Below are 24,105 nucleotides of genomic sequence, written 5' to 3'. Positions count from 1 at the left end.
ATATGGAGCACATCTACCACTCTGCCCTCATCAATCCTCTTTGTTACTTTTTCAAAAAACTCAATCAAGTTTGTGAGACATGATCTCCCACGCACAAAGCCAGGTTGACTATCCCTAATCAGGCCTTGCCTTTACAAATATATGTTCACCCTGTCCCTCAGGATTCCCTCCAACAACTTGCCCACCACTGACATCACTGGTCTATAGGCTTGTCCTCACTACTCTTTTTTCAGATTTTAGAAATAGTTACCAAACATTGGCCCAGTCACTGGGTCAGAATCTCAGAACTCCCTTCCTAACCGCACAGAAGGTTCCCTGACAGGGCTGCAGTGGTTTAGGAATGATTTGGAGATGCCGGTGTTGGACTGGTGTGAACAAAGTTAAAAATCACACAACACCAGGTTATAGTCCAACAGGTTTAATTGGAAGCACTAGCCTTCGGAGCAACGCTCCTTTATCAATCACCTGATGAAGGAGCGTCGCTCCGAAAGCTAGTGTGCTTCCAATTAAACCTGTTGGACTATAACCTGGTGTTGTCTGATTTTTAACGTGGTTTAGGAAGGTGGCTCATGACTATCACCTCAAGGTAGATTAAGGATGGACAACTACAGCCACTGATCCCCACAAGTGATGAACAATTTTGTTAAAAGGTGATAAATTAAATGTGCAAATCTGCTTCCTGTACCAAACTGTCATGGACAAAATTTCATGGAAGCAAAAATTAGCAAGTGAGGTCAGGATGGGATCAGGGTTACGATGTAGTGAACTGACATAATTTTAGGTTGGGACTAGAATTAGCAGCAATCTATGGTGGGGAAAGGATAATTGCATAAAACAAACTTTTTTATATACACTTGTGGGACGTGGGTATTGCTGGCTGGACCAGTATTTACCACCTGTCCCTAGTTGCCCTTGAGAAGGTGGTGCTGAGCTGCCTTCTTGAACTGCTGCAGTTCATGTCCTGTAGCTTGACTCACAATGCCCTGAGGGAAGGAATTCCAGGATATTGACAAGGTGATAGTGAAGGAATAGTGATATACCGCCAAGGTCAGAAGTCACACGACACCAGGTGATAGCCCAAAAGGTTTTTTGAAATCACAAGCTCAATTAATCGGATAATAGGTCATCCCTTCACTTGCTGTTCAGTTGTTGACACTTTACTCACGCCGTCTCTCACTTTTGGTCACCTGCAGAAAGTTATTGTCCAACCTGTCAACATTCCACTCACACCAATTGTGCAATCTGTGCCTGTGTGCTTCTCTTCACTCCATCTAGTGAAGGGGCTACGCTCCACAAGCTACTGATTTTAAATAAACCTGGTGTTGTGTGACTTCTGACCTTGTCCACCCCAGACCAATGTGGCACCTCCACATCATATATTTCCAGGTCAGGATGGTGATTGGCTTGTAGGGGTTCTTGCAGGTGGTGGTGTTCCCAGGTATCTCCTGCCATTGCCCTTCTAGATGGAAGTGGCCGTGGCTTTGGATTTGATTGGATTTACTACTGTCATGTACCAAGATATAGTGAAAAGCATTGTTTTGCCTGCTATCCAGACCAATCATACTTTACATAGGTACATTAGGGTAATCGAACACAGTGCAGAATATAGTGTTACAGCTGCAGAGAATGATCAACTCTAGTATATGAGAAGTCTGTTTTTAAGTCTGATAACAGCAGGGAAAAAGCTGTTTTTAAATCTTGTGGTATGAGTTTTCAAGCTTTTGCATTTTCTACCCAATGGAAGAGGGTGGAGTCTTTGATTATGCTGGCATCTTTCCCAAGGCAGTCAGAAGTCTAGATGGAATCAGTAGAAGGAAGGCTGTTTGCTTGCTGGACTGGGCTGTGTTCACAAGTCTGTAATTTCTTGTGGTCTTGAGCAGAACAGTTGCCGTATGATGCTGTGATGCATCCTGATAGAATGCTTTCTATGGTGAATCAATAACTATTTATAGGAGTCATTGTGAAAATGCCGAATGTCCATAGCCTTCTTACGAAGTAGAGGCATTGATGTGCTTTCTTGACTGATGATGTGGATGGTAGATTGTTGGTGATATTTACTCGTAGGAACTTAAAGCCGTTGACTATGTCAACCTCATCATCATTATTACTGACAGGGGCATGTCCTCCACTCTGTTTCCTAAAGTCAATGACCAGTTCCTTCGTTTTTCTGACATTGAGGGAACATGGACTGCTTCAGTATCTGCGAAGTCATGAATGGTGCTGAACTTAGAGCATTCATTGGTGAACATCCCCTTGTCTGACCTCATGGTGGAGAGAAGGTCATCGATAAATCAGCTGAAGATGGTTGGGTCTAGGACACTACCCTGAGGAGCTCCCACGAAGACAACCATAACCATCTTCCTGTATGCCAGGTCTGACTCCAATCAGCAGAGAGTTTGCCCCTGATACCCATTGATTCCAGTTTTGCTAGGGCTCTTTGATGCCACACATGGTCAAATGCGGCCTTGATGTCAAGGCTGTCACTCTCACCTCCCCTCTGGAATCCAGCTCTTTTATCCATGTTTGAACCAAGGCTGCAATGAGGTGCGGAGCTGAATGGGCCTGGATGAACCCAAACTGGCCATCACTGAGCAGGTTATTGCTGAGCAGGTAATGCACGATAGCACTGTTGACGACGCCTTCCACCGCTTTACTGATGATCGAGAGTAGACTGATGGGGTAGAAATTAGCCAGGTTGGAATTGTCCTGCTTCTTGTGTACATACCTGGGGCAATTTTCCACATGTCGGGTAGGTGCCAGTGTTGTTAACTGTAGTGGAAATGGAGTGGCACGTTCTGGAGCAGAAGTCTTCAGTTCTATTGCTGACATGTTGTCAGGGCCCATAGCCTTTGCAGTATCCAGTGCCTCCAACCATTTCTTGACACCATGTGGAGTGAATCGAATTAGCTGGGGACTGGTATCTGTAATGCTGGGCATGACTGGAGGAAGCCAAAATGGATCATCCACTCGTCATTTCTAGCTGAAGATAGATGTGATGCTTCAGCCTTATCATTTACACTGATGTGTCGGGCCCTTCCATTCTTGGTGGTGGAGCTTCCTCCTCCAGACAGTTGTTTAATTGTCCACCACCATTCATGACTGGATGTGGCAGGACTGCGAGCCTAGATCTGATCTGTTGGTTGTGGGCTCACTTAGCTCTGTCTGTCACTTGCATGTCAAACAGCATAAGCAACAACTAGTCCTGATTGGTAACTTCGTCAGGTTCAAACCTCATTCTCAGGAATGACTCCAATCAGCAGAGAGTTTGCCCCTGATACCCATTGATTCCAGTTTTGCTAGGGCTCTTTGATGCCACACATGGTCAAATGCGGCCTTGATGTCAAGGCTGTCACTCTCACCTCCCCTCTGGAATAGACAATAGACAATAGACAATAGATGCAGGAGTAGGCCATTCAGCCCTTCGAGCCTGCACCGCCATTCAATATGATCATGGCTGATCATTCCCAATCAGTATCCTGTTCCAGCCTTATCTCCATAACCCTTGACTCCACTATCTTTAAGAGCTCTATCCAATTCTTTCTTAAATGAATCCAGAGACTGGGCCTCCACTGCCCTCTGGGGCAGAGCATTCCACACAGCCACCACTCTCTGGGTGAAGTAGTTTCTCCTCATCTCTGTCCTAAATGGTCTACCCCGTATTTTTAAGTTGTGTCCTCTGGTTCGGAACTCCAGCTGTTTTATCCATGTTTGAACCAAGGCTGCTCCTAGCATGCTCTCCTGCACTCTCCATTGATCTGGATTTGATCCCTGAGCTTGATGGTAATTGTTGAGTGAGGGATATGCTGTGTCATGAGGTTACAGATTGTGCTGGAGTACAGTTCTGCTGCTGTTGATGCCCCATAGTGCATCATCAATGCTCAATCTAAAGTTGCTCCATCTGTTTGAAGTCTGTCCCATTTCGTACGGCGATAGTACCACACTAGAAGCTGGAGGGTATGTGAAGGCAGATGTTCGTCTCCCCAAAAACTGTGTGGTGGTCATTCTTACCAACACTGTCATCTGATTGATTGGGAGATTGATCAGAATGGGGTCAAGTATGTATATCCCTCTTGTTGTTTCCCTCACACCTGCCGCACACACAGTCGAGCAGCTACGTGCTTTAGGACCCGACCAGCTCCATCTGTAATGCTGCTGCCGAGCCACTCCTGGTGATGCACATTGAAATCCCCCACCCAGAGTATATTTTGTAGCCTTGCCATCCTCAGTGTTTCCTAAAAGAATGAGCAATGGATGGGATCAGAACAGGCAGCAGGAGCTGGTCATTTAATCCCTTTTAGCCCACTTCAACATGCGGTGAAATCATTTTTTACTCACTCATGGATGTGGGTGTTGCTGGCTAGACCAGCATTTATCGCTCATCCCTAAATGTCCAGAAGACAGTTAAGAGTCAACCACATCACTGGGGTCTGGAGTCACATATAGGCCAGGGGAGGTAAGGATGGAAGATTGCCTTCTCTAAAGGACACTAGTGATTCAGACATTGGTAGGGGTCACATGGTTGCCATGAGGATGTTTATTCCAATTTTTTTTTCAATTGAATTAAAATTTCACTTTCTGCCATGATGGTATTTCCCTAGAATTTTAACTTAGGCCTCTGGATTTCCAACCCAATGACATTACCACCCCTGCACTGCCTCTCTATCGTGACTGGTCTTCTACTGCAACATCTGGAGGTGGCCATGAGGGTTTAGGGAGAGTTGGTCTGGAAAAGGAATGAAAGACATTCAGACAGGAAACAGGATTCACGCAACACTCAGTGACTAAGGAATATATTTAAAGAATCTCTACAAATTTGCTAACAATGGGCTGTAATGTGGCAGGAGGTTAACAATCTACAAACGGGGTTAGTAAAGGTTCCCAGGTGACAGGAACGGAACAGATCCCTGGAGGTTAGAAACGGGAGAGTGGCTCTGGGGAATATTAAAATGGGACAGGAATAAACCTGGGCATTGGCGCAGGATTTGGTGCCCGGTCTACATCAGTGGGGTGTAAAACCTTTCCACAGTAAAACGAGAACTTGTATTTCATCTACAGAGAACAGCCAGCAGTGTTTGAATTGTAAAGCCACTTGCAATTTCAAAGCACAGTCTCCATCAGAATGATCATAAATCTCTTTCAGATCCAAACGAATACTCAGCAAGGTCACCAACAGCTAAAAATAAACACAACCCATCAATCGGTGTTGCTGATCCCAGTGAAGACTTTATTAAGATACTTAAAGATAAGGTAGGTGACACAGAATGCGGAAACCCAATGTAAAACTAACACCAACCTGTAACTCTGGCACTTCTCTGTCAACTGCTTTAAATTGGAATGAGTTCCTTCAAAACTGGAGCCTGGTTTGCATCAGTGCGGCTGAGATCTGTGGGGTTACACCTGGGTCAGCTGTAATAAACATTTCCGGCAGTGGCCAGTGCCAGTGCAGACCAGAGTTGGTCATTTGGTCTGATACAGTGTTATTCAATCGAAACCAACATCCAGCCCCTGTAGGTTACAGTTTGTGTCAATATCCTCGGACGCTGTCCCTAACTGCACTAGGGAAGCACCTTTACCACATGGACCGCAGTGTCAGGAAGGATGCTCACACCCACCTACTCGCAGGACAACTAGCAAGGAGCAATAAATATCAGCCGTGTTGGTGATATCGGTAATGAATGTGGAAAGTGGAATTTCAGAGAACAACAAACTGAACTCTCATCTCCTTCTAACTGATGATCTTGTCAGTATTTTGAAGCTTATTCAGGTGAAGTGAATTTCTGACAATCTCTGTGCAAACCTGTCTTACTTTATCTATTTTATGAGGGGCAGCATTTTTCTGAATTTAATTTTTCGGTCTCTTGGTTATACCCAGCCAGTGGCTGTGCCGATTATAGTGGGACAAGGTGAATTACATGTGACCTGTTTGCACATCTCAGCATTTTCATCTGGTGTATAATCACTTGCAGCTGCGAAACTGCTATATCCTTTGCTGTGACGCAAGACATTATTTAAAACCACTTTATGTTTGTGGTTTTGGTTCAGCATCAGTGAATTCCGCCCAGATTTATCCCATGGAACAGATGCTGTTATGGAGCAAGACAAGACCGCGGGTCTGAAATTGGTATTGGGTGCATTAGTGCCCCATTCACTCCACCGTCAACTTAATTTGTCGTCAATCCCATTCCCCTGCATCGCAGCAACCAATTTGCTCAGAGCAAGCTCCCACAGACAGCAATGTTGAAAGCATTAAGAGAATGAGTAATGTTTTTAGTGCTGTTGGTTGAGGGATAAATATTGGTCCAAGTCACCAGGGAGAAATCACCTGCTCTTCTAGAGACTCCTGCCATGGATTCTTTTCATCCACCTCAAAGAAGATTTTAGCATCCTGTCTGAAAGGCAAGCTTTTCGACAATGCAACACTCTATCAGCCTCGATATAGGTGCAAAGCTCTGGGATGGGTCTTGGACCCGTAACACACGCACCAACAGATTTCAGGGCAGCTTCTTCCCCACTGTTATTAGACCTCTGAATGCACCTCTAAAATTACTCATCTAATGTTGATTTTGCCTTCTCTGCACCTTCTCTGCAGCCATAACATTTTGTTCCTCGCCTGGTTCAAGACAACCTTTAATAGGCAGCTTTTGCAAATGCACACTCTGCTCAGGCTGAGGGCAATGTCACGAATTGTTTCATTAAAAATCTGTGAAATATTGATCTAATCATGAAACGTTCGGCAGCCAGGGATGCAATGGCACAGGGAAGTCTTTATGTAATCCTATGAACTTTGTATGGTATGATCTGCCTGTTCTGCACACAAAACAAAACTTTTCACTGTACCTAGATACATGTGACAATAATAATAAATCAAATCAAATCAAATCAAACCTTCTGACTCTGAGCCAAGGGTACTACCCGCTGAGCAACATCTCACACTTCTTCATGATGACAGTAATTCTTGGAATGTTTAGAACACAGAGGGAAGGAGGCCAGTTATTCCATCAAGTCCTTGTTAACACTTTGTAAGAACAACTCACCTAATCTGATTCTCACGGCCCTGCAATTGTTTTCTCTTCAGGAGCTTTTTCAAATCCCTTTTGAGAACTCTGGCTGAACCTGTTTCCACCACACACACACTACTGTCCATATTTCATTTTCTGCCAATCCGTAGATCAGAAGTCACTGGGTCTGCACACCCATCGGCTTGTGTGGACACTTTGGACATTCCCATATACTCAGGTCGACTCTAATCACACATTTTGTGAAGAGGTTTCTCCTCTTGTTTCCATTGATGTCTGTTCCAATTACTATAAATGTGTGCCCTCTGATTCTCAACACATCTGGCCACAGTCTCTTTATCCACTCTGTCTAGACTCTTCCTGATTTTGAATACCTCTAACAAATCTCCTCTCAGCTTTATTTTCTCTATCATTTCCAATTTCTCCACAAAACTCATTGCCTCATCCCTGGAGCCATTCTCAGAAATAGTGTTTTGTTTGCATTGTGCTGGGAGTTGGAGCTTGACACAAGTGGAGGAAGATTTTCTGCCATTCCGCTTCACTTCATAGTCCAGTTGGTTCTTTGACTGTGGATTTGCATTTGTAGGCGGCTTTTATAAATGCACATTCAACTCAGTGAGATTGGATATCAGGAATTCAGTGGTAGAGGGCAACATCATAAATTATTATATAAAGTCTGGGCAACATGAACCTAGTTACAAAATGGCCTGCAGCCAGGGATGCAATGGAACAGCGAAGTCTAAACATAACAATGACATAGATGATGGTATCGGCCAGCAGATGGACTGAGTTCAGATGGACTACTGTACTAATGCAAGATTATTATTCATTTGTTCTAGATGGAGGAAGCCTGTGCATCTGTCCTCCATGAGTTTGCCAAGTATGACAAAGAAGCCAATGGTTTGGTAAGTAGCTGATTCATTACAGAAGATGTTGTCCATTTTATCTCTCCTTGCAAATGTGAACTCCAACAGGCTCTGTGTAGGGAACAGGAGACTAGGGAACCTGCAATTACCTTTCAGGTTCCACCTCGATACAGCTTACTGCCAGATGCTTCAATAAATTCTCTGATGGAGTTTTGACGGGAACTTTGGGAAATTAGAGATTTATATGGAAGAAAAAGAATGAGCAGTTAAGTGGCAAATGAACCAGGTGGGCATTTATTTTAGACAGTGCGTGAAAGGACGGTGTAAGCAGATTCCCTAGTGACTTTCCAAAGTAGATTGGAAATTGGAATATTTGAAGAGGATCCTTTCCCAAAGCTTTGGGCAAAGAGCAGGGGATTTGGACTAATTAAACTGTTCATTCACAGAGTTGGCATAGGCGTGATAGGACAAATGGGCTCCTCCTGATCTCTAAATTTGGCAATTTTTAATTGAAATACAAGAGAATTATTCAGGGAATGCTAACTATATAGCTTTCCCACTTTCTTCCTAATCCCAAACTAAACCCACTGGTGTCTCACTGGTGTACTGCAATAATTATTAAAATAATCCCACTGTTCTGTTCTCCCCAATATTCCTGTGTCAATCCCAAACTAGTCCCACTGCCCCTTTTTCTTCCCCATGTTCCTGAATTAATCCCAAACTAATTCCACAGCGCCATTCTCTTCCCATAGCTTTATATCTATTACAAAATAATCCCACTGCTTTGCTCTCTTCCTGTAGCCTGGTATCAGTTACAAACTAGGAACATATTACTGCAGATGCAGAAATCTGTGCTGAAACAATTAAAAAAATTGTTTCAGTACCGATTCCAGTATCTGCAGCAATTAGTTTGCAATGAAAATTTTTTTGTTTTTAATTGCAAACTAATCCCACTGTCCTGCTCTGTTCCTGTAAACTTGTATGAAATACAAATGATTCCTACTGTCCCGCCCATGGATTTATATCCTCTTCTGATTGAATATTTTCTTTCAGTAGGGATTTAGATATTTTGAGTTATGCGGTGTTTCATTTTACATTTCAGATCAGCAAGACTGCATTTCGACATGCGCTGGTAGATCTGAAAATTTCAATGTTTGTCATGGATTTGGAGCATCTGTTAGCAAGGTACTGATGGAATTTAACTGCTGGTACTTTATAATTTGGATGGAAGAGATTCCATGTGATATTCCTGCTCTGGCTCAGTGGGTCGCTCTCTCACTTGAGTTTGAAGGTTGTACGTTCAAGTCCCAGTCCAGAAACTTGAGTGTTTCATCTAAATTGAAGTTCCAGTACTTCTCTAAAGTGGTCCAGCAGGTGAGGTATTAAACTGAGGATCTTGTGTCCTCTTAGTCAGATGTAAAAGATCCCACTTTGCTGTTACTTTGAAGATGAACAGATGATTCTCATCCAGTATTTATCCCTCAATCAACACTTTCATCAATTTATTTGTTCTATCTGTCACCAACCTATGCAGCTTCTCATTTTGTGAACTGGATTTTCAGAGTTTGGTTACAAACATTCTAAGAACAGGATGAATCTGCTGCAGCCATTACCAAATTCAAAAAGCCCCGTTCATAGGAAAGAAAACTTTCCTGAGCAGGAAGTTTCCACAAGTTGTATCAGCTGAGGTTTCCTGATTAAAGCTCAGAGGAAGTCTTCCTCCCTTTGGATTGTGTAACTGCTGCTCAGCGTTTTAGTGAGTGCGAGTCAAAAAGTGTGGTGCTGGAAAAGTACAGCTGGTCAGGCAGCATCCGAGGAGCAGGAGAGTCGACGTTTCGAGCACCAGCTCTTCATCAGGAATGTGGGAGGGGATGCCCAAGGGGGCTGAGAGATAAATGGGAGGGGGGTGTGGTTGGGGGGAAGGTGGCTAGGAATGCGATAGGTAGTTGAAGGTGGGGTGGTGATAGGTCGGAGAGGAGGGTAGAGCGGATAGGTGGGAAGGAAGATGGGCAGGTAGGATAGGTCAAGAGGGCTCCCTTTAGTGAGTGCGGAGGGGCATCGGCTGCAGTGATGGTGAAGTAGGGCCTCCTAGTTGCAGTAGGCCCAGAGGGTGGACTCTTTCAGTGGTGGCAGGTCATCGACTGCAATGGTCCCAGTGCCTGAAGCGGGGTCTCCTGGCTGTGGTAGGCCTGGAGCAGGGACCTTGCAGAAGTCCTGGAGCTGTGTTTGGGACTCTGGCCAAGGAAGATGAACTCTCTTTAAGTACTTGCTTTTTATTCTTTTGTACCTCAAAATGGCAACAGTTTGTGGCAGCAGAGCAATTTGCACCATATCTCCCTAGATATACCTGACAATAAATCATTCAGAAGAAGATGAATTCAATTTTAGCTGCTTGTAAAATTCTTGTCCCGTATCCTGCACTACACAATGACTAAACTTCATCAATGCTGGGTTTGCTGTAAAGAGGTTTAAGATATTATGAAAGATGTTTCAAAATGCAATTATTTTGGCAGGGAGAATAAAAGAATTGAATATTATTTAAATAGAGAAAGACTGCAGAAAGCTCCAGCACAGATGGACTTGGGGATCCTAGTGCGTGAACCATAAAAAGTTAGCGGCCAAGTTCATTGGGTAATAGAGAAGGCAGATGGAATCTGGCCTTTTCTCAAAGTATAAATATCAGGAGAGCTTGTTAAAAAAAACTATATAAGGAACTAGTAGGACTACAGCTGAAATACTATGAACACTTTTTGTCCCCTTTTCTAAAGAAAGATATGAGGCATTTGAGTTGATTCATAGAAATGTCGAAACTTAGAAAATGGTTCCAGGAGTAGACCCTTTGTCCCTTTGAGTCTGTACCACCATTCAACATGATCGTGGCTGATCATACAATCTACTCCTTCTTTTTCTACATACCCCATTGATCCCTTTAGTCATAAGGGCCACATCCAGCTCCTTCTTGAATATATCTATTGGACTGGCCCCAACATCTTCCTGTGGGAGAGAATTCCACAGATTCACAACTCCCTGAGTGAAGGTATTCTTCCTCATCTCAGTCCTGAATGGCTTACCCTTACTGTGACTTCTAGTTCTGGATTTCCCCAACATTGGGAACATGCTTCCTGCATCTAGCCTGTCCAGTCCCATCAGGATGTTAAATGTTTCTATGATACTCCCCCCTTATTCTTCTAAGTTCCAGCGAGTTCAAGCCCAGTCAATCCAGTCTTTCCTCATATTTCAGTCCTGTCAATCTGGAAATCAGACTGGTGAACCTTCACTGATATCCTTCAGTAGGAATTTCCTTCCTCAGACTAGGAGACCAAAACTGCACACAGTATTCAAGGTGTGCTAGATTGATCCCTCCATACCCTAGATTTTCTTATGAGGAGAAGTTGAGTTGGTTGGGCTTATACTCATTAGAGTTTGGAAAAATTGAGACCTTACTGAAACGTACACAATTCTTAGGAGGTTTGACAGGGCAGGTGAAGAGAGGTTGTTTCCCCTTGTGGGAGAGACTGGGACCAGGGGCATAATCTCAGAGTAAGGATTTGTCCATTTAAGACAGAGATGAGGAGGACTTTTTTCTAGTAGAGGGTGATGAACCCATGGAACTCTTTACAACAGAGATCAGAAGGCTGAGACAGACACATTTCTAATCATTAAGGGACTCAAGCGTCATGGAGATAAGGCAGGAAAGTGGAATTGAGGATTATCAGTTGAGTCATGATTTCATTAATTGCATGAACAGACTCAATGGACTGAATGGCCTAATTCTGCGACTACGTCTTTACGATCTTAAAATTGAATCCATTTCCATGCTTCTGGCAACCTGAAGTCATTTTTGGGTTAGTTTATATATTTCCTGATCACTTACACCAATAGGAACAGGAAGAGGCTATTCAGCCCCTATTGTAAATGATCTGTAATTTAACTCCACTCCTCAGTCCCTCACCCTTAGGTTTCCTCACAGTTTAACATCCTCATTCACCAAAATAATGCATCAACCTCAGTTTAGAAATTTTAAATTGACCCACAACCTCAAGGGAGTGAGTAGAAATTGGTAGGACTATCTCTAGGCTAGTAACCCAGAGGCCCAGGCTAATGCTTTGGGGGCATGAGTTCAGAATCCCAGCCTGTCGACTGATGGAATTTAAATTCAATTATTTGATAAACCCGGAACTGAAACCTCATTTTAATAATGCTGAACATGAAACCCATCGTCAATCATGTAAAAGACCACTTTAGGAAGGAAAATTTTGCGTACCTACCTGGTCTGGCCAATGTGTGACTCTGTATTCACAGCAATGTGATTGCCTCTTCAACCACCTCGGAAGTGGTCTTGTACATCACTCAGTTCAAGGACAATCAGGGATGACCAACAAATGCTGGCCTTCAAAAACCGAAAGAACTGCGGATTCTGGAAATCAGCAACAAAAAACTGAAGTTGCTGGAAAAGCTCAGCAGGTCTGGTAGCATCTGGTCTTAGCTGTGACGTCCACATGTGTTACAAGAATAAAACAAAGTGTGTGCTGCTCTTCCTCCAAGATTGCACTGCTTCATATTTGAGGATTAAAATCATTGACAAGGCTGCAATCTTAATGATCCAGGATGATGCAGCATAAAATGGTTTTTTTTTGCAACTGGTTTTAATGGCCAGCGATTCTTTTATATCTCTGTTAAATCCCAAAACTAAGTGATCCTCCCTTTTTGTTCTCTGTTTTGTGTGACAATAATGAGAGATGTCAAACTGCTCATGTTACCAATGGTGGATTGTCCTTCCACTTTATGATAAATATGCCGTGTTGCTTTTCTGCGGAGAATTTATGCACCTGGAATTTTTGCAGCAGCTGTTGCGAGCTCCAGAAAGAATCAATTTTATGCAGATGTAGCTATTCAGGTTTGTGAACAGCATCAGCTGTTGAGAGCAACGTGACCTGTTTACTGTTTGGTCTCATTGCTGTTTTACATCCCTTTGGTCAGAAAATTGAGATTGAAAACCTGCGTTTTGTAATTCACATGGTCCGAGAGGTATAACTGCACTGCCCATATTCAATGGCAACAATTTGCATTTGTAGAAATTTTCTAAACAATCTGTTTAGCAATGTTACTACTCACCTCTGAAGCAGGTGGGGACTTGAACCCTGGACTCCTGGCTGACAGGTAGAGAGTCTACCACTGCATCCCTGCCAATTTGCAATTTTATAGATATTTTCTAAGCAATATTGTTAGAGATGTCACTTTGCACCTGTGGAGTAGATGGGACTTGAACCCAGATCTCCTGGCTCAGAGGTCGAGGTACTACCACTGCTCCAGAACATCCCTGCCAATTTGCAATTACATAACGCCTTTAACTTAATAAAATTCACTTAAGTGGCATTAAGCAAAATCTGAGCCACGGAGGAAATTGTTATGGCAGGCAACCAAAAAGCATGATCAAAGAGTAAAGAGCATCTTAAAACGGAATCACAGGCTGATACAGTGCAGAAGGAGGCCATTTGGCCTATCATTTCTGTACCACCTCTTCAAAGTTAAAAATCACACAACACTAGGTCATAGTCCAACAGGTTTATTTGGAAGCACTAGCTTTCGGAGCACTGCTCCTTCATCAGGTGATTGTGGAGAGTAAGATCATATGACACAGAATTTATAGCAAAAGATTATCGTGTGATGCAACTGAAATAATATAATTGAAAAAAGCTGCATTGTTTGTTAAGTCTTTCATCTTTTAGAATGACCTTGTTTGTTTCAGTTCTTTCATATGTTTCACCTCTTCAAATGAGCGTCACTATCTGCTAAACGAAAGTGAGGACTGCAGATACTGGAGATTAGAGTCGAGAATGTGGTGCTGGAAAAGCACAGCAGGTCAGAGGAGCAGGAGAATCAATGTATTGGGCAACAGCCATCTACAATCAACCTCCTGTTTCATCCCTGTAACCTTGCACATTATTTCTATCTACTGCCTTCTTGAATGCCTCAATTGACCATGCCTTTATGCATTCTATCCCTAACTACTTACTGGGTGAAAAAGTTCTTCTCACCTGGCTTTTGTTTCTTTTGCAAATTACTTCAAATCTGTGCTTTCTGGCTCTTGATCCTTTTTGAGAGCAGAAACAGTTTCTTCCTGTTTACTCTATCAAGCCCAAACATCTTTTTAAAAGAAATTCTCCTTATAGCCTTCTTCTCTCCCAGGAGAACAGTACTAACTTCTTCAAGCTATCCTCAAACAGGACAAAGCTGCAGTGAGATGGAAAGGTTTAGGGACTGAATTCCAGGCTTTATCGGCCAGGTAGCTGAAGGCAAGATCCTGAGTAGTGGTTGAACAAAACTGGGGCTGGAAAGCAGTCAGAATTAGTTGAGCATGAAAATCTCAGAGTTGTGGGGCTGGAGGAAATTACAAAGATAGAGAGGGGCAAAGGCAGGGGAGGATTTAAAAACAAGGAAGCAAATTTTAAACTTGGTGTTATTTAAATAGGAGCCAGTATGAGTCAGCAAGCAGAAGGGTTGCTGGGTGAATGGGACTTTGTGAGTTATGGGGGACCTCAAGGTTATGGAGGTTAGAACGTAGGAGGTTGGTCCTCAGTACATTGGAATAGTCAAATCTCGGCATAAAGAAGACATGGATTTGGGTTGCAATGGTAGTTGACCAGTGATGGATCTGAGGTGGATGATGTTATGGATGTGGAAATGGATGGTCTTAATATTGTGTGGATATGTGGTTGCAAATACATCCCAGAGTCAAATACAACATCAAAGTCGCCCTAGCTGTTTGCTGAAGAGAAGGATGAAATCAGTGGCTCAGAAACAGAGTCATCAATGAGAACAGATCTAACTTTCACCAAGTAACATTCATCCACTGTCCACTGGACTCACTGGTCTGGCAGTGCCTCGTATTTACAATTCTTATTCTCACACTCAATTCCCTCCACAGCCTCAACTCACCTCCCAGTATCTGTAAGCTCCTTCACCCAGGCAGCCCACTGAGATCTCTCTGCTACATAAATTCTGGCATCTGGTTCTTTCCTCACAGCACCTTCCAAGCCCCTGGCATTCAGAAGGACAAAGGGAGCAGATGCATGGGAACACCACAACCTGCAATTTCCACCTCAAGCCAGTCACCATCCAGACTTGGAAATATATCGCCGTTCCCTCACTGTTGCCCTGTCAAAATCCTGTAACTTCCTCGCTCACAGCATGATGGGTGTATCTACAGGCAATGGATCGTAATGGTTCAAAAGGCAGTTCGCCACCACCTTCTCACAAGCAACTTCAGTCTGTTCTGCCATTCGGTAGGATCATGGCTGATCCAACATTCCTTACATCCACTTCCCTACCCTTTCCCCCCGTAACACTTGATTCCCCTAGTCACTGTTCTAATCACCATGATACACAATGTACAGTGATACAGGTGACTGGGTAATGTGTTTGAGTGTTGTAGAATGAGTCAAAGTGTCTGGTGCTAGAAAAGCACAGCCGGTCAGGCAGGAGAGTCGACATTTTGAACATAAGCTATTCACCAGGAATGTTGTAGAATGAGGGAATAATAAGAACATTGAAACAGGAGGAGATCATTCAGCCCATCAAGTCGGTTATAGAGTCATATATTCTGTCATTCAATTAGATTAAGGCTTATCTCTATCTTAACAGACTGAGCTTGTGTCATATAAAGGTGTAAGGTAATTTGATGGCAACCCCTAAGATCCTTGACAGGGTGAATATGGAGAGACTATTTCATCTTGCGGAACAATCGAGAACAAGGGGCCACTGATTAAAACAAAGGAGTCGTGTCACGTGACTGAGAAGAGAAGCATTTTTTTTCTTATTGAGAGCAGTGAGTCTTTAGAACGCTCTTTCCCAAAAGATAATGGTTGCAGAGAATGTGAATATTTTTAAGGACAAGATGGATAAATTCTTGATAAGCTGGGTGGTGTGGGAAAGGGAGGTGAAAGTTTGTTGAGGACATCCAGGAATATGGAATAATTAGAGCAGCCATGATGTTATTGAATAGTGGAGCAGGTTAACACGTATGAATGCCCTACTCCTGCTCCCAAGTCACAGCTACTCACCACGCTAGCTATTTGCGGGGTAATGTTCCAGATTTCTCATTCCCCTTCTTTCATGGAATTATAAAATCCCTACAGTGTGGAAGGAGGCCATTCAGCCCATCGAGTTAACACCAACCCCTCTGAAGAGCATCCCACCCAGACCCACCTCCCAACCTCTCTCTATAACCCTGGATTTTCCCATGCCTAACCCACCTAACTTGCACATCCCTGGACACTATGGGCAATATAGCATGGCCAGTCCACCTCCCCTGTCCATCTTTGGACTGTGGGAGGAAACCCATGCAGAAACGGGGGAGACAGTTGCCTGAGGCTGGAATTGAACCCAGGTCCCTGGCGCTGCGAGACAGCAATGCTAACCGCTAAGCCGAGACTGAAAACTTCATTGACATTAACTCGAACACTGGGGAGAAATCTCAGCTGCTCTTTGAAAGAGGACTCATGGCATATTGAGCGGACAGACTGGTCCTTAATTTAATTCCTCACATGAAAACTAACATGTCTAACAGTGCAGCATTCCCTCAGTATTGCATGTGGCCTGTCAACTTGGATTACTTATTCAACCCAAAGCTCAAACATCCAGCAAACACTCTGCAGGTCAGGCAGGTATTTGTGAACAGGATAGCTGAGCTAATGATTGAAACTTAATTGAGCCACTGGAACAGACACAATGGCAGGTACCAGGGCAATGGGTGGAAAAATCCATGTTGAATTCCCATGTGTTGGGAAAACAGACCTCAATTAACATGAAGGTGGAAACAGTGACCGGATCTCAATTAGTTTCATTTACAGGGCATTTGGCACTAGTTATCCCCGAGTCCACTGGAATTCCATTGTGACTCAGCGATTCAATAGGAGTCACATGATTTTCCAATGCTTCCTGAAGACTGCCCATGCTACTGGAGTTGTGAGCCTGTGTGTTTGTGTGAGAGAGAAGGAGACTTGGAATCAGACACTGATTGAGGGACTAGGAAGGGGAAGCTGTTGAAGGATACTTTCTAGCCCTTGTCTTCAACCCCTTGGCCTGCCCCTCCTCCATGCAACACCTTGCAACCAGCATCGCACCCTCACTCACCTTTAGCCTGGGGTTCATCATTGATCCTGTGGCTGTTTTGGGTGAATTACCAGCAGTTGCCACTGGTGTCCCATTGGTGCTAACAATAATGAAGAGTCTGTGGCCTCTGGTTGGCTAAAAGTTCTCAGCAAGTAGGATTTCCACCCCTCAGGTCCTCAATTCTGCAGAAGGCCCAACGGTGGCCAGTTAAGTGTCTGATGGCCATTTAGTTGTCTTGAGCCTATCCCACTAAACTGGGGTGGTTTCAACACTAGTTGTCAAAACAGTGGGTTAGATTCCTTTGTGCCCTGTTAGATTCTGCCTGGTATTTCAGATCTGATAAAAGCACTTGAGTTCATAACCATCAGGCTGACAGAGAGAGTGAGCCACTGTTGATTTTGAGTGCCTTCTCTGCTGAGATTCTGATAGGTCATAAAGGTGGAAAAGGCCCTCATCTGGGACACTGGGAAGCCGGCGGTGGTGGAGATTTCATCAGGAGTCAGTGCAATCAAGATAGAAATGAAATTCTTCGACTCAATGTTTGCAATGACCCAGAAAGCAGTCATGCAGCAGAAAAAACTCGCAGCTCACACAGTTGAGTTGGCCAATGAGATAAAGTTCATAGTTCATCAAACAAATAGCTCTCATTCTGTATCCCCAGGGGTTTGACTGATTTCTCTCCTATAATCATTCAGGCTGTTTCCCAAAGGAAGATGTGTTTGAAGAAGATTTATGCTGCATGTGTGTGAATCCATCTATTATACCTAACACAATAGGAAACTGCATTAATCCTGTGGTACCTTCCTTCACACTCTACAAGTTGGAATCAGCCTAGGTTTTCAACTGCACTACTTTATTTAAGAACCGACTTCGTCAATCTTATTTTTTGTAAAAGAAACGCTTCCTTTAAATCTACAATGCCCTGGCCATTTCTTGCAAATTCATTTGGAGTGATATTCTGAATTTAACTTTTCCAATCCCTCAGTAGCATTGGATTCTGGTTATGTCATACTTTGATTTTAAAATCCTCGTTATCAAAATGTTTCATTAGTTCTAAGACCAGCATTTTAAACTTTAATAAGTGTAAGCATGTGTGAGCATGAAAGCTCAGGGAGCTGAGGTGAACTGACAGACTAAACAAGGATACAGATCATAGGCGACACAGGTGACATGATGGCTCAGTGGTTAGTGCTGCTGCCTCACAATGCCAGGGACGTGGGTTCGATTCTAGCCTTGTGGAGTCTGTACATTCTCCCCTTGTCTGTGTGGCTATCCTCCTACAGTTGAAAGGTAGGGTAGGTCGATTGGCCATGTTAAATTGCCCCATAGTGTCCAGGAATGTGTAGGCTAGGTGGTTTAGTGTTGGGAAATGCAGCGTTCCGGGGAGAGGGTGGAGGGATGCTCTTCAGGGGGTTGTTGGACTGAATGGTCTCTTTCTGCATTGTAGGGATTCTATAATTTCTGAGACAAATTACAGGGGATATTTAACAATACTCTGAATAAGTACATTCCTTCCTACTGCAAAGTATAATTCTAAGGGGAGGCTGATTGAACAAAGATATTCAGGAAAACGTCAAAATTGGATAAATATCACATAACTGTTCCATGAGTGGAAAGTCAAATGATTGATTAAAATGCAGAGAATGACTAAAAGGTTAATAAGGAGGAAGAAATTAGATTATGGGAGGGAGCTCGCTCGGAATGTGAAAGAAGCAGATAGCAAGAGTTTCTACAGCAACTTAAAAAGGAAAACTAAGTAATGTGAGCATGGGTCCTCTAGAGAGTGAGAATGGTAAGGTAATAGTAGATAATAAGAAAATTATGGATGAAATGAACAAATATTTTGCTGCTTTATTACAGACCATACAAAAATAATTCCACTCACAGCTTCAAATCTAGAGATGGGAGTAAAAGAGGAACTGAATGAAAAACAATCACAAGGGAAGCAGGAGTTACAGATCGACTTCATCCTAGGATCTTAAAAGAGGTTGCTAATAAGCTAGTAGTGTTAATTTTCCAAAATTCTCTCGATTCAGGAAAGGTTCTATGAGACTGTGTTGTGGCAAAAATAACCCCTCTATTCAGGAACAGCTAATTCTAATGAGTCCTGATTCAAATGTGAGGGTCCAAACAGTCTATTTCTGTCATGTAACATTACAGAATCCTAAACTTATTCTGGTGGAATAATGTTATACCAAATGCACAATTTCTTTTTTCTCTGACTGAATCATTGTGTAAGAAATAATTGATTGTTAAATGTAATTCTACCCTTTATTCAGATTGAATTTAAGACGAAAGGATGGGTATGTGGATTATGTAGCATTTGTGGGAAAACTGCAAAGCAGATCAAATCTGAGCCTGTTCCAGAAGATGATGCCAAGGTTAAGTCCCAGGTAACTCAACCAGTGGGAATGCATGGATCTTGTAGATGGTGGACACTGTTTGTGTCAATGCACAGAGTATGAATGTTTAAGGAGGTGAATGGGATGTTGATTGAGGGAGCTGCTTGGTTCTGGATGGGGTTGAGTATCCTGAATGTTTTCAGAGATGCTCCTATCCAGACCTCACACTCCTGAATGTATGTAGATGGTGGAAATGCTCTTTTGTTTATTTAGGCAATGGCATAATGGTAATGTCACTGGACTCATAGTCCAGAGGGTCAGGCCGATGTCCTGGACAAGTGGGTTTCAATCCCTCATGGCAAATCTGAAATTAAAATCTAATAGAATGACCACCATGTAATCTCTGTTGATTGTCTATAAAAAAAGTTCTTCCCTTCACTAATACCCTTTAGGAAAAAGAAGGGTATGGAATGCCCTGCCTGCAACAGTAGTAGACTCGCCTACTTGAAGGGCATTTAAATGGTCATTAGATAAACATGTGGATGATCATGGAATGGTGGAGGTTAGATAGGCTTCAGATTGGTTTCACAGTTCAGCGCAACATTGAGGGCCGAAGGGCCTGTACTGCATTCTATGTTCTATCTGCCATCCTTACGACATTTGGTATATATGTGACTCCATACCCACAGCAATGTAATTCTCCCTTAATTCTGAATGGGCAATAAATGCTAACTTAGCCAGCGATGCAAGCATCCCAAATGAATAAAAATAATGTGGTTTGTCCAACCAAGCCTCAAATCAATGGTCGTGTCACCTTACACTGGGGGCTTGGAGCTTTCCACACTGATCCTATTTCCCTTCTCTAACCTTGTGCCCTACCACAGCTTTCAGCCTGAAGCATTTACATTTCGCAAATGACTAATTCACCTCTAATACCTGCTGTTCAATCTCTTATTGGTTTCTCAGTGACGGAGGAGGTTTGAGGGCCGCTAAGGGCAGTCTGACTGCCTCTGAAGCGATGGTTTGTTTGTTGAACCAGTGTCACAGGCTCTACCTTCACCTCTTGGCAGCATTCAGGTACCTACATGCTTATACTTTATATGTTTATCGCAAACATGCACCTTTGCTAATGAGTGAAGGAAAAATCAGATCAAGTTGTAACTGGGTGATTGAGGAGTGTTTGATTTTGCAATGGATTGTGACAGAATTTCCTTCCAGTTCAGTACCTCTCAAAGTTTCTAGTATGAAGAACATAGTTGAGATTAAAGGAATATTTTATGATCCTCACCCTTGGTGTATAAACTATACTTGAATATTATTAAAATGAAAAAGTTACGTTGCTAACACCTTTTGGTTTGCTCTCATCAGACAAATTCAACCCTTTATTCAGATTGAATTTATAATGTGTGAATAATGTAGTGTTTGTGGGGAAACTGCAAAGTAAGTCAAATCTGACCCTTTTCTGAAAGATGATGCCATAGTTAAGTCAAGAGGCTGGTAGTGGTGTAGCAGAAATGTTAGTGACCTGGTACGCCAGAGTTCTAGGCTAATGCTCTGAGATCCTGGGTTCACATCCCACAATGGTAGATGATGAAATTTCATTGTAATGAAATCTTAACTTAGAAACAAAGCTAGTTTGATGGTCACCATGTAACAAAAGTCATTTTAAAAATCCATCTGATTCACCAATATGAGTTCAGGGAAGGAAATCTGCCATCCTTAGCTGGTCTGGTCTTTGACTCCATACCCATAGCAAAATGGTTGACTCTTAATTGCCTTCTAACATTTTGGGGTGGCATTGTGGCTGAGTAGTTAGCACTGTAGCCTCACAGCGCCAGGGACCCAAGTTCAATTCCAGCCTTGGGCGACTGTCTGTGTGGGGTTTGTACATTCTCCCCATGTCTGCATGGGTTTCTTCCAGGTGCTCTGGTTTCCCCCCAAAGTCCAAAGATGTGCAGGTCAGGTGAATTGGCCATGCTAAATTGCCCATAGTATTAGGTGCATTAGTCAGAGGAAAATGGATCTGGGTGGGTTTACTCTTTGGAGAGTCAGTGTGGACTTGTTGAGCCAAAGGGCCTGTTTCCACACTGTAGGGAATCTAATCCAAACATGGTCTAGAGAGCCAGTCATTTCAAGGTTGATGAGGGATGGGTAACAATGACCCTCACGCAAGAATTCTTTTTTAAAATTGCCAAATTTCAGATGGTCACAACAGTTTATACCACAGTTGGGTTGGTTTGGGTTGTGGTGAATGAATCCAACATGAAAGGCTTCAGCAACATTGCAGTTCTGGACTAGGCCCGTATTCCATATAAAAGCATGTAGTTAAACAGGGATCCAATTCAGATATTTTAAATGATTAAAGGATTTGACGTAGACAAACAGGAGGCTGGAAGAACACAGCATCAGGAGTTGAAGAAGTCAACTTTTTGGAGTGTAACCCTTCGTCAGGACATGGGATGAGTGTAAGGGGAGGGGTGGTGGTGGAGCGGTTTGGGTGCAGAGAGTGGAGTGGTGAGGTAGGGATAGGTGAGCACAGGTAGAGGGTATGACCTAGTTGGTTGATGAGAGGAATGAATCCATTTGGTAGCTGGAAGGAAGGGTCAGTCAGAGGATTGGAAGGGAGGGGGAAGGGCTGGAAAGGGAGTCGGGGGAGGGGAAGGGAGGTTATTTGAAATTGGAGAAATCAGTGTAGATTCCTCTGGACTGTAGGCTGCCCAGGCAGAAGATAAGGTATTGATCCTCCTATTGGCGGTCTGATTTGACAGCATTGATAAAGAGGAATCTGTTCCTGTGGTGGAGGGAATCCACAATGATGGAGGAATAATCTTAAAATTAGTTCAGGATGATGTGAGGAAGCACTTCTTCACACAAAGAGTAGCGGAAATCTGAAACCATGAATCTCCCTAAAAAAAAGTGCAGTTGAGACTGAAGATCAGTATGAACTTTAAAAATTGAGATTGATAGATTCTGGTTAGGTAAGGATGTTAAGTGCGATGCAACCAAGATAGAGTATAGATTTGCTGTGATTTAATATGAACATGCCAACATACAAAAGTGGAGAACGAAACTGGAAATGCCTCCTCCCTGCTCATATACCTTTAAATGTTGCTGATAGGAGACACGTTGTCAAGGCTTTTTGTCTTGCTAGGATACAGGAAACAGATTTGAAAAAGGATGCCAATCTATACAACATGAAAAGAGGGTGCTCATTGACATGGAGGTACATTGAGAACAGTTAACTGTCACTCTTCATTTTCAGACCAAGCAAGTAGATTCTGATTTGTCAGGTTGTTGCATGGGGATGCAGCAACGATTGGCAGTCTCCATGATGCTTTTTCTGCCATGAGAAGGGTTCACTGTGAGTGCAAATTTCTTTTACCTACATAAAACAGGCTCCTGAATGATGGGATTGATATGCCCTGTTTCAGGATAAGCAGAAGCTTAGGGCCCTATTCACGAGTTGCCAGTACAACTGAACTTGTAGCAGCTGTGCTGTGAGAGTCCCAACATGGAAAGTGACCAGTAAAAATAGGCTTTTAGTAAATAGTTGCAGATATTTTCCAACTAATACATTGAGGAATGACAAAAAAAATCCAAAATAACTGCAGATGCTGGAAATCTTAAACAACATCATAAACTGCTGGAAAAGCTCAGCAGGTCTGGCAGCATCTGTGGAGAGAAATCAGAGTTAACGCTTCAGGTCCAATGAAAGAGGGTCTCTGGACCTGAAACGCTAACTCTGATTTGTCTCCACAGATGCTGCCAGAACTGCTGAGCTTTTCCAGCAATTTCTGATTTTGTTTCACACTGAAGAATGAGCCTATTTGATTGCTTCATTTCACTGGTAGTTTTGATGGAATTCATTACGCTAGGTAAAAAAAATTTTACGATGCAGCTACAGATGCTAATGTTGCAAATGTGTCATCTACTTCTCGGACATATAAGTGTTCAGAGGTTAGTGATCATTCCATCAAAGACACACTTCTCATGACAACCAATGAAAATGTTCACAAGTGCGGGGTTCCCATGGTAACACCATCTACATGGGTGTGCATCCATCCTTATAATCTTTCATATATATTGTTTTGTCTAATTTTTTGACCCAATAGAAAAGTCAAGGGTTGCACGCAAGAGGCAGTTAACATTCAAGCATTTAAGGAAATCATTGAGAAGAATTTTCAGATCCAGGTCTCAGCAAATCAACTTGATAACATTGTGGTGAAAATCGGTGACCCAGGAAACAAGTTGGTATCCTACTCAAAGTTCCTGGGCCTCTTTCAAAACCGGTGAGTTATCTGAGACATGTACAGTTTCTGAGTGACGTTAATGCCGCACCTTTGCTCATTTTATATTTTTTAGATTAGATTCCCTACAGTGTGGAAACAGGGTCTTCGGCCCAACAAGTCCACACCAACCCTCCAAAGTGCAACCCACCCAGACCCATTCCCCTACATTTACCTACTAATGTACCTAATGCTACGGGCAATTTACCATGGCCAACTCACCTAACCTGCACATCTTTGGACTGTGGGAGGAAACCGGAGCACCTGGAGGAAATCCACACAGTCACGGGGAGAATGTACAAACTCCACACAGACAGTTACCCGAGGCTGGAATGGAACTCAGGTCCCTGGCGCTGTGAGGCAGCAGTGCTAACCACTATGTTGTTAGCAGTACCAGCAAGTCTGATATTTTGAAAAGTATCAGTGAATGTTGGGAGTGATGTTCATCTTGTTGTGACCAGACTAATCAGTAAGAGCATCA

General features: G+C 43.1%; 1 protein-coding gene across 1 annotated transcript in view; it reads left to right on the top strand.

The window, feature by feature from the left end:
* Positions 1-5,671: 5,671 nt before the first annotated feature.
* Positions 5,672-24,105, top strand: part of LOC140458284 (uncharacterized) — a 28,593-nt gene continuing 10,159 nt past the window's right edge. Inside the window, exons 1-6 of the mRNA XM_072552687.1 lie at positions 5,672-5,764; positions 7,856-7,921; positions 8,985-9,067; positions 19,276-19,389; positions 20,305-20,415; positions 23,451-23,627. Of these exons, the coding sequence (XP_072408788.1) occupies positions 5,672-5,764; positions 7,856-7,921; positions 8,985-9,067; positions 19,276-19,389; positions 20,305-20,415; positions 23,451-23,627 (644 nt within the window). The remainder of the gene's footprint in view (positions 5,765-7,855; positions 7,922-8,984; positions 9,068-19,275; positions 19,390-20,304; positions 20,416-23,450; positions 23,628-24,105) is intronic.

This window comes from Chiloscyllium punctatum, chromosome 32, assembly GCF_047496795.1.
Source record: "Chiloscyllium punctatum isolate Juve2018m chromosome 32, sChiPun1.3, whole genome shotgun sequence".
NCBI lineage: Eukaryota > Metazoa > Chordata > Chondrichthyes > Orectolobiformes > Hemiscylliidae > Chiloscyllium > Chiloscyllium punctatum.
The sequence above is the reverse complement of the archived record's forward strand: the minus strand, read 5'-3'. Positions and strand labels throughout refer to the sequence as shown.